The sequence below is a fragment of the Natator depressus genome, chromosome 20 (assembly GCF_965152275.1).
Source record: "Natator depressus isolate rNatDep1 chromosome 20, rNatDep2.hap1, whole genome shotgun sequence".
Classification (NCBI taxonomy): Eukaryota; Metazoa; Chordata; order Testudines; family Cheloniidae; genus Natator; species Natator depressus.
Genome location: NC_134253.1, coordinates 8223499 through 8234261, shown reverse-complemented (window position 1 = coordinate 8234261; position 10763 = coordinate 8223499). Strand labels below are relative to the sequence as shown.

At 57.2% G+C, this 10763-nt stretch overlaps 1 protein-coding gene across 1 annotated transcript; it reads left to right on the top strand.

Moving 5' to 3' along the window:
- Positions 1-1154: 1154 nt before the first annotated feature.
- Positions 1155-7090, top strand: LOC141975014 (G-protein coupled receptor 54-like). The gene is made up of 6 exons (XM_074935141.1): positions 1155-1239; positions 1746-2136; positions 4275-4399; positions 4629-4764; positions 5850-6088; positions 6338-7090. Exons 2-6 carry the CDS (start codon positions 1827-1829, stop codon positions 6686-6688), a joined length of 1161 nt encoding a protein of 386 aa, XP_074791242.1. The 5' UTR covers positions 1155-1239; positions 1746-1826; the 3' UTR covers positions 6689-7090.
- The last annotated feature ends 3673 nt before the right edge of the window (positions 7091-10763 follow it).

The following is a 10763-nucleotide window of genomic DNA, read 5'->3' as shown; positions in this document are numbered from 1 at the left end:
GATGAGGTTATAAAGTGGCTGGTGATGGGAACACAACCGGAGTGAGCTGTTTTGGTTTCAGCAGAGCAGCTGATTAGGTACTGCTCTCAAGGCACTAGGGGGTGCTGAATTGCAGGGAGCAGGGTAGGCGACTCCCCAGGGGGTGCTTTTCCCTAGGAGCCAGTGTTGACCCCCATGTCCTAGGGGGCACTGTGCTGCAGGGAGAGGCGCTCGGTAGGAGGCGCTGACCCCAATACCCCAGTGTTGTGCTAGGGGGCACTGTGCTGCAGGGAGCAGGGTGGGGGCTCAGCAGGGGGCCCCTTTACTACATTTAAATGTACTGAGTTACTGATATCTGATGGTGTCAGTGAAGGCCCAGCTGGTTATTACAGCTCAGGGAGCCCCCGAACTGGGGAGAATTTATGAGCCATTTTCCTGGAAATGTCACCCCCACATTTCTGCTGTTTGCTTCCCTCTAAATGGGACTTTTGGGTGAAATCCGACAAAGTGGCCGTTTGTCCCTCAGACCCGCAGATATCTGCCCTCTGCAGTGCCAAGGCACTGGGGGGGGGGGTGTCAGAACCTCCCCGATGCCCAGCAACACACATGGCAAGGGGGGGAAGGGGGCATGTTTTCTGCCAAATGAGTCCACGTGCCCAGACAAAGGGGGCAGCTTTGCCTTTGGTTACAAATATTTTCACTCCCAGCCCCCAGCAAGCAGGCAAGGAGCATGGTCCCAGGGGACCAACTAAGACAGGACTTACCCAAGGTCGCTCACAACACAGGCAGCAGCGGAACTGGGACTAGAACCAAGGAGTCCTGACTCCCAGCCCCCCTCCCCCGCTCTAATCACTAGTCCCGGCTCCACTCCGTCGCCTACTTTCCCCCTAAGCTCCTACTTCTCCGGTCAGTCCGTGAAGGGAGCCGCTGGCAAACCGCTCCATGGAGACTGGGCAGGGGGTGCGAGCCCGTCCCCGTGGATTCCAGGCGAGGGGTCTGGTCCGTCCCCCCCCAGGGGTCCCTCTGGAGCCCCCTGCCGGGACGAGCCCCCCCAGCGCTGGCTCCCACTACCCCGCAGCCAATCAGAGCTTGGCGCTGCCCCCCCCCCCCACTCTCCCCATTAAGTGGCGCGGGGCTCAGGGAGCCGCTCTCAGCCTGGCTGCAGACCCGCGCTCGCAGCGTCCGGGGTGGGAGAGCGCAGCCCGGCGCGGAGCCCGCCCGCCCGCTCGGCGCTAGCCGCCCCCGTCCCGGGCAGCGCAGGTGAGAGCTGGGGGTGACGGGGAACAGGGCACTGGGAGCAGCTTGTGGGGCGGCTAGAGCCCGCTTCCTTCCCAGAGCCAGGGATCGAACCAGAGTCCTGGCTCCCAGCCCCCTCCCGCGCCGATACTGCTTCCCCCTAGAGTTGGGAACCCGGGAGTCCAGGTTCCCAGCCCCCGCACTTCCATAGGGGACCCACCAGTAGCTGGGGCTAACTCAGGCCCAGCGCACGGCCCAAGGATGCCCGGCTGGACTAGGAGTGGGTGCTCAGGAGCTGAGCGCAGCTCAGTGTGTGGACAGAAGCAGGGCGGGGAGCCCAACTCAGCAGGGGGGTGTCTCGGGGTGATGGTTGCAGGACAAAGCCAAGGCACTGGGAGCAGCTGGCCTGTTTCTGGGGGTGTGTGTGGGGAGGTGAAGTTGCTGGCTCTGGCTTCTGTGCCCCATCTCTGCTGGATCAACCCCCACCCCTTGCCTCAGTTTCCCTTCTGTTTACATGTTTTCCCCCACAGGGAAGAAGCTGGCCAGGACTGGCACGTTGGAAACAGGGACCAGTCCTGGTTCCAGTGCTCACCTGCCCTGGGCTTGGAGTCATGGCAGGGTCGCCGAGGATGCATGCAGAGCCCTCCCCGTTGGGCGGCTGGCTGGACAATGGCTCTTGGACACCAGTGCCCACTGCTGCCCCCCACCCAGACATGAGCGCACTGGGGGGCCAGGGCAGGAGGGGGCTGTGGATCTTTAACAGCAGTGGGGAGGACACATCACCGCCGTTCCTGACGGATGCTTGGCTGGTGCCGCTCTTCTATGCCCTCATCATGCTGCTGGGGCTGGTGGGCAACTCACTTGTCATCTACGTGGTGTCCAAGCACCGGCAGATGCGCACAGCCACCAACTTCTACATCGGTGAGCGTCCCCCCACCATCCCTCCCCTGGCTGGGTGCCCCAGAAACTGCCCTCCCCCCGGGCACCGTCCCTTCCTGGTTGGATGTGCCAGCCCTCCCTAGCCCCTGGGCACCATCCCTCCCCCGGCTGGGTGCCCCAGCATCTGTTCCCCTGCCTCCGGGCACCATTCCTCCCCCAGCTGGGTGCCCCAGCACCTGCCCCCCCCTCAGGCACCGTCCCTCCCTGGTTGGATGTGCCAGCCCTCCCTAGCCCCTGGGCACTATCCCTCCCCTGGCTGGGTGCCCCAGCACCTGCCCCCCCATCCCGGACACCAGGCACCATTCCTCCCCTGGCTGGCTCCTCCAACACCATCCCCCCCCATCCTGGACCTCAGGCACCATTCCTCCCCCGATTGGGTGCGCCAGCCCTCCCTGGCCCCTGGGCACCTTCTCTCCCTTGGGTGGGTGCCCCAGCACTTGCCCCCCTCGCTTCTGGGCACCATCCCTCCCCCAGATGGGTGCCCCAGCACCTGCTCCCCCCCTCTCTTCCAGACACTATCCCTCCCCTCCCCTGGCTGGGTGCCCCAATGGCAGCCCCCCCATCCTCTGGCACCTTCCCTCCCCTAGCTGCATGCCCCAGCTCCAGCCCACCCTCACCTCCGGACACCATCTCTTCCTCAGCTGAGTGCCCCAGTGCCAGCCCTCTCTTGTCCCCAGGCACCTTCCCTACCCCTGATGGGTGCTCCAGCATCAGCGCCCCCCTCCATTCCCGAGCACCTCCACCCCAGTGGGTTCCCCTGCCTCAGCTCCAGCCCCACACCAGCCCCCCTGCTCCTGGGTGTCTCGCCACACTCCTGGTGGGTGCCCCAGCACCACCCCCACCAACCCCAGTGCCTGGGTGCCTTCCCCCCTGCTCCTCCCCCCAGTGCCAGCCCCTGCACACCACTCCTGGCCTGAAACACCCCTCTCCACCAATGATCATCATCACGGCTCAACAACCTGCACTGCCCATTAGCGAGAGGGTGGCACTTGGCTCCTCCAGCCAATGCCCCTCAATCCTGAGACACAGCCCGCTGCTACCCCAGCCCAGGGCTCCCTCAGCACCCCTGACTCTGTAAATTCCCTGTAGCACTGCGTTCCCCCCATTATAACAGAGCGCCCACTCTGCTGTGGTTGGGGTCAAGCCTTGCTTTCTGTTTAAAGAGGGACTATTCTAAGTCCTCTGAAATCCACACGCTGACTCCGATTGTCTTGAAAATTGCTATGCCTCATGGGGGCTTGGGGTAGAGTTAGTGACCCAAATTTGGGATTATGTGAGCAAGGGGTTCCCGAGACACAGCTCCCCTAAAAACCCAGCTCTTTACAACACCAAACTGGATGGACAAGGAAACCAGCCGTGATTAAACAGAGCAAAGGTGACAGACAATTAAGATAACGTAGGCAGGTTTCCTGAGCAAGAGCACTGAGTGTGATCAGAGGAAAGCAAGTCATTGGGTCATCTGTTCCAGGGGTTCCAGATGCACAGTCCCCCAATGTGAGTGGCTCAGATTCTTATAGCATATCTGGGGCAGAGTGTGGGAATATGGGGGTTTGGAGGAATGGGGGGAGCCATGCTGGGGATTGGGAGGGTGCAGGTAGGGAAGTTGGGGGAATAGAGAGAGAGGTGTTTGCAGCTAGGGGATAAATGGTGGGGTAGAGGCTCTGGCCAGCGGAAGACAGTGGGGATAAAGGGGAGTAGGCGGGAGGCTGGCATCTTCAAATGGGAGTAGAGAATGTGGGGCTGACAGGCGCCCTGCCCATAATTCCCAATCACTGCCCACTCCCACCCAACCCTTCATTGCCAGGGGCTGCTCTGAGTGCATCAGGGATGGGGGACTCAGCCCAGGCTCGGGGTTCATACAGCCCCCATCACCCAGTGCCCATCAATTACTGGTGGTTTATCTCTGTGTGGACAGGCAGGTCTGTTATCTCCATAGCAGAGGGAGGAAACTGTGGCACAGCGAGGCCAAGCGATTTGCCCATGTCTGTGGCTGAGCCAGACATTGAACCTTGGACTCCTGGATCCCAGGCTGGCACCTGAGCCACGGAGCCGCCCCCCGCTTGTCTGGCCAGTCCCCGCAATGGCCCCGCCCCCTGATCCCAGTTCCACATCTGTTCCAGCAAACCTGGCGACCACAGACATCATCTTCCTGGTGTGCTGTGTCCCCTTCACTGCCACGCTCTACCCCCTGCCCAGCTGGATCTTCGGCGACTTCATGTGCAAACTCGTCAACTACTTGCAACAGGTGGGGCTGGCTGTGGGTGGGGGAGGGGCTGGTTATGCTGGGGGTGCAAACATGCGTGGGTGAGTGTGTGCATGGGTGTGCTGGGGAGGGACGTGCAACAGCTGCTGATACCTGGGATGCTGTACAGTCTCAGGGCCCTGCCCTGCAGGAAGGGCGGTGACTGGCAAAGGGCTCAGGGCCCCCCAGTTGCCTTTGCCTTGGATCACCAGGCCGCCCTTGCTCTCTGCAGGTGACAGCGCAGGCCACCTGCATCACCCTGACAGCGATGAGCATGGACCGCTGCTATGCCACCCTCTACCCGCTGCAGTCGCTGCGCTACCGCACCCCACGCGTGGCCATGGGCGTCAGCGTGGCCATCTGGATCAGTGAGTGGGATGTGTCAGGGCCAGGGGAGAGCAAAGAGCTGGGGAAAGGGCCTCCCAGGGGTGGTGGAAAGAAGGGAAGGAAGGAGGAGAGCTGTGTGCCTGAACATGCATCCAGGACACCAACCCTGCAAAGATCTTGTAAAAGGTTTCCCCAGTGATTCCTGGCCTGACCCTGGCCAGTCCTGAGCCCAGCAGCACAGCCCCAGACCCAGCACAAGGTCTCCTCTGGTATTAGGGTGACCAGATGGTAAATACAAAATATCGGGACCGCCGCAGGGTGAGCGCCTTTTCAATTGTTACACTCACCCGGCACGTTCGGCGGCAGGAAATAAATCCTGCCGACGAAGAAAGAAGTACCAGCCGCCGAAATGCCGCCGAAGCCCCGGACATGTCAGCGACTGAAGTATTCGCTGCCGAAGTGCTACCAAAGACCCAGACGTGCCGGGTGAGTGTAACAATTGAAAAGGCGTTCCCCCTGCCTGTCACCACCTCCTCAGGGGAAAAAAACAAAAAGACGCGCCCGAAACAAAATATCGGGACAAATGGCATCAATATCGGGACAAACTGCTCAATATCGGGACAGTCCCGATTTTATCGGGACGTCTGGTCACCCTATCTGGGATCTCTGAACACAGGCAGAGGGAATTAATATTTGTGCCTTGGCATCTGATGGTCAATAGAAACTTCCACCTTCTGTTCTGGTTCTAACCCACCAGCACCCACAAATCTGCTAATTCACCTCAATCCAAACCACAGCCCCCTGCTATCTCAGCCCAGGCTCCCTACACACACAGCTCTGCTGGCACCTCTCAATCCCACCCTGTATCGTCTGCTATTCCAGGCCTTGCCTCCCCAGCTCAGCTCTGCTTTTCCCCCTCAGTCCCGACCCACAGCCCCCTGCTATTCTACGCTCCTGGGTCTTTGCTGAACAGAGACGGATGCTAACCCTCTACGCTGATCAGCCTCAGCCATTCACGAATGTGCCAAATCAGTTCTCCTTATGCTCAGAGCCATGGCTGGACCCCAGGCCGCCTCAGAGCACTGGCCCTGTCATACCTTTCACCCTGTTGCCTTCCTGTCCCCAGGTTCCTTCCTTCTCTCGCTGCCCATAGCCATGTACCACCGCACTGAGGTGGGCTACTGGTATGGGCTACGCACCTACTGTATCGAGGCCTTCGCCAGCAAAAGCCAGGAGCGCAGCATCATCCTCTACACCTTCCTGGCCATCTACCTGCTGCCCCTGCTCACCATCTGCCTCTGCTACTCCGTCATGCTCAAGCGTGTGGGGCGCCCCATTGTGGAGCCCATCGACCACAACTACCAGGTGAGCCAGGGGCAGTAAACTGGGGTGTCTCTGTACTGGGGACCCCCTATGCCCAATATATCTGGAAGCCCCATCACCCAGCCCCAGGACTTTTCTCAATAGGACACGGAGTCCTCACCCCCAACTCTCCTGCTCTAACCACTAGACCCCACTCCCCTCTCAGAGCCAGGGATCGAACCAGGGAGTCCTGGCTCCTAGCCCCCCTGCTCTAAACCAGGCCTCTATGTTCCTGCTCCCCTTTCTCAGCAGGTACAGCACCTGTCCGAGCGCTCTGTCGCCACAAAGGCCAAGGTGTCCAAGATGGTGGTGGTGATCGTGGTACTCTTCACTGTGTGCTGGGGCCCCATCCAGCTCTACCTCCTCTTCCAGGGCTTCTATGACAGGTTCCAGGCCAACTACGAGACCTACAAGATCAAGACATGGGCCAACTGTATGTCCTACGCCAACTCTTCCATCAACCCCATCGTCTACGCCTTCATGGGCGACAGCTTTAGGAAGTCCTTCAAGAAGGCTTTCCCCTTCCTCTTCCGGCGCCGGGTCGGCACCATTCTCTCTGGCTCCCACAATGCCGAGATGAAGTTCATCACTGAGGAGACCTAGTCCCAGCCCTTCCGGGGGTCCCTGAGGCCTCCCAGTCGTGCCAGCCTGTGCGGCCTGCTCCTCCTGACTGGACGCTGAGGTGGTAAATCCAATATGGTTGCCGGGCCACATTGACATTGCTTAGGACAAGAAGCACCATTCAATGGAAGCTGTGGTGACTGGTTCTTCAGAATCCCTGGCTTGGAAGGGTTTCTTCCTAAAGTGCCTTCTTATTTGGGGTTCCTCTGTCCTCAGGCTGAGGCATCCTCACAGTCCAAATACTGAGGCAACCAGAAACGAGTGGACACTTTGGGAAGTCTGGGTCCTAAGCCAGACGCCTCCCTTCCCTCCCTCCTCCCACCATATCATTGTCCTTAGCACATCATTGTAGCCATGAGCATCTCCTGCTGGCGCCTCAGGGACCTGCCCAGAGCATCTGGAAATAAAGCTCTTTGGCTTTGTAAGGAGACATTGGCCTGATGTTTGGGGTGGGGGGCATCTGTCAAGGTGTCTCCTATGCCAGACTGGAGGATTGAGAGTGAAGCCTTGCCTCTGAATAAGGGGGACAACAGCTTAATAACTCATCCATATGGACCTGGGCTGAGACAAGCCCCCGCAGGCCCCTCTGCCCCAGCCACTGCACGGCCCTTGGCGAGCAGCACCCTGTAGTCCCTCGAGCGCAGGGCTTGGCTGGATCTGGCCAGCTCTATGCTGCTCCCATCAGTCCCCCTGTTACGCCTTCCCCCCAGCTCCATGCAGCCAATGAGGTTTAAAAACAAAGCAACTAGCCAATGACAAGAATCCTTCAGTGTAGGCTTGTTGGCCAATCCAAAGCAGCTCAGCCTGCCAGGTGGGGGTTCTGTGTGGGGAGGGTTGGGACTGAAACAGACAATATCCACCCCCTCCCCAGTGGCCATCAGGGAGCCCTGGGGGCTGTGGGGTGGGGGTGGGACAGATTTAGGGCACCTAAGTAGTGTGTTCTTGAGCCTGCTGCAGAACCTATTCATGTGGGAGCTCCCTGTGCAGCAGGTGCGATGGCCACCATCTTGGCAACATCCCAACTAAAAGCAAGAGCTGCTGTAGATAGCTTGAGCTACAAAACCAGGGCTAGGGCTGGCACAGCCACATGTCCTGTGCAGATCAGGCACGGAGCTAGCAGTCATCTTGTTGCCAGAGTCACTGCAGACTGCTCCAGACTACGCTTTCCCATCTGTATTCCACATCCTCCAGCATGCAAGCCGTGGCATGTGGAAAAACCACAACAGCTCCCCAAATAACCCCCTTCGGCTAACAATTTCAGTGTCTGAGAAAATCTGCTGGGGTTGTGATGGGTTCATGGGCAGAATGGGTTGAGTAACCTGTTTGCAGTGAATAGCTGGGCCAGTTCTGTCTGCAGCCCCCCAGCAGTCAGAGGATGCCTGCAGCCAGCAGAAAAACACCTGGAGTGTCATCATTTGCGTTTGAACAGCGCCTTGCGTCCCAAAGTGCTAGAGCCCCAGGAATGCACCTGGGAGTGGGGAGGGGGCAGCGGAGTCACAAAGAGGAGTCAGAAGGGGGAACAAAGCTCCTCAGAGCTGGCTGGAAAATTTTAGCTGAAACCATTTCTATCAGAAAATGCCATTTTGGTTAAACCGAAAATTTTGGCAAAATCGTGTGGACTTTGATGAAATTTTCCTTAGAGAATTGGGAGGGGGGATTTGAAAATGTCAAAACACAGTCAAAAGTTTCGAAAATGTCTCTTGACCAGGGCAGGCCCCCCTGACCACGATGCACTGGGTAGTCACCCACAGTGGCCTGCTCCCCACCTCACCCTGCACACAGACACGCTCCTGAGAAACGCAGCAATGCAGTCCACTGAAACCCCCCCAGCGTCCATACCACGCACCCTGTGGGAACAAATGTTTGGTCAATCATTTGATCCCTTGTATTTATTAGCCACATATGTCATGTGCTGCTGGATTTCTTCCCCAGTTGGCTGAGCAAAGCTGTTTAAATGATTCCCGCTGTTGCCCTAAAGTTTGTGACTAATAAGTATCAGTGAAACTCTCCAAATCCTCTCCTGCTCCTGACCAAATTCTAGGGCCTCCCAGGCAGTGTACTCTGATGTGACGGGAGGCGAAGGACAGCGACAGCTCGGATGAGGCAGTGCTGACACCCACTGGAGTGGAATCACTGCAGTGGGTAGCAAGTTGCCAAATTTTGATTTTTCATGCACATTTTTGTCCCCAAATTGATTTTTTGCTAACACCCTCCCCCCCCCACTCCAAAAAAATGTGTTAATGAGAAATTGTGTCCAAACTGTTTGGGTTTTTCGATGATCTGTATTTTAAAATATAAACATTTGGAAACATACATAATTTTTTAAAAATCGAGGCAACATTTTGTGCTGTTTTTCCAGTCAGCTGTGGTAACAGTGCTATATATTGGTATCATTGCTCTCACATCCCACCCCCGCCCCCCGTCCCCAGTGCTTTTCAGTGCTAATGAATTAACCCTTGCACTCCCTGCGTGGAGGTGAGGAAATTGTGTTTTTTCTTTCCATTAGTTTAGGCACTGGACTGGAACGCAGCAGATGTGGGTTCAATCCCCAGCTTTGCCACAGACTCCCTGTGTGACCTTGGGCAAGTCCTGTCATTGCACCCATTCCTCAGTTTCCCATCTGTAAAATGTGGATGTTAACCCTTCCTTTGTCAGACTGTGAGCTCTTTGGGGCAGTGATTGTCTCTCACTTTGTGCAGAAATTGGCACAACAGGGTTCTGATCTCAGCTGGGGTCTCAGTGTCGCCATTTTACTGATGGGAAAACTGAGGCATAGAGAATGGAACCAATTTCCTTGTCACAATACAAGCCCACTGCAAAGCCAGAGATGGAATCCAGGAGTCCTGACTCCCAGAACCATTCCCCCGTGGTCTAACCACTAGACACCACTTCCCTCCCAGAGCTGGGAATAGAACCCAGGAGTCCTGACTGCTAGGCTGCTGCTCTAACCACTAGACCCCACTCCCCTCCCAGAGCTGAGGATAGAACCCAGGAGTCCTTTCTCCCAGCCCGCCCCCCAACTTTAAGCACTAGATCCCCCTCACCTCCCAGATCCAGGAATGAAACACAGATCATTTGACAGCTGGGTTCTAGCCGCTGGATTCTACCGCTCTTTCTTATTGCTGTTAGGTCCACGTCCACTCCACACTGCTAGCATGTAAAACCCAGGGATTATGTGACAAGACCATCTCCAGAGAGTTTTATTTTCTCCTGTAAGAAGTAATCTCTATCAGGCTCTGCAGAGGAGAAGGATCTGAGTGGGATTTAAATACCCACTAAAACTGCACACTGGCCTTCGTCCATGACACAGGAACACAGCGGATTAGGCTGCATACACGCACCACCCTGTACCCTGGTGATTTATCACTATCTGCAGAAGGGAGCTCTTACTTTCCAGGGCTTCACAACTAGTGTAGTGCTGTACACCAGGGACATGTTGAACAGCATGACAAGGGCAGAGAGAGAATCCAGCAATTGCTTCGGAGCCCCAGCCGCCTGCCACTTGAGCTAAAGGAGAATCTCTGGATACAGCCTATGACACAAAGCTGATCACACATAGACTCTGGGCTCTAGTTCTGGTCTTGAGCAGCTACATCACCTTAGGCAGGTCCCATGCCATCTGTGTGCCTCAGTTTCCCCTCCCATCCTTTGCCTCATTAACACTACATGCTCATTGGGGCTGGGATTGTCTCTTACTACAGACAGCACCTAGCACAATGGGGCCCTGATCTCAGCTGGGTTTATGATGCACATGAATGATGATGATAATATTGAATAGTTCAAGTACGAGCAGAAGCAGAGGCTGCACTGGGGCAAGGGGGCAAAATGGAGCGCAGCCAGGGACACTTCCTCCCCCGGCACCCCAGAACTGTGCAGGGAAACACCCCCGCACAGACGGCAGTAGGACCCAGGTGGTGTCTGCCCGCCGCACGGCCTAGCCAACCCTCCCCCACAATCATGGCACTGTGCTCCCATTGGTCACTCTGCGGGGGCATTCTGCCCTTCACCCTGCCTCTGGCCGCTCTAGTTACATTGCCAGCTCCTCAAGGCAGGGGCA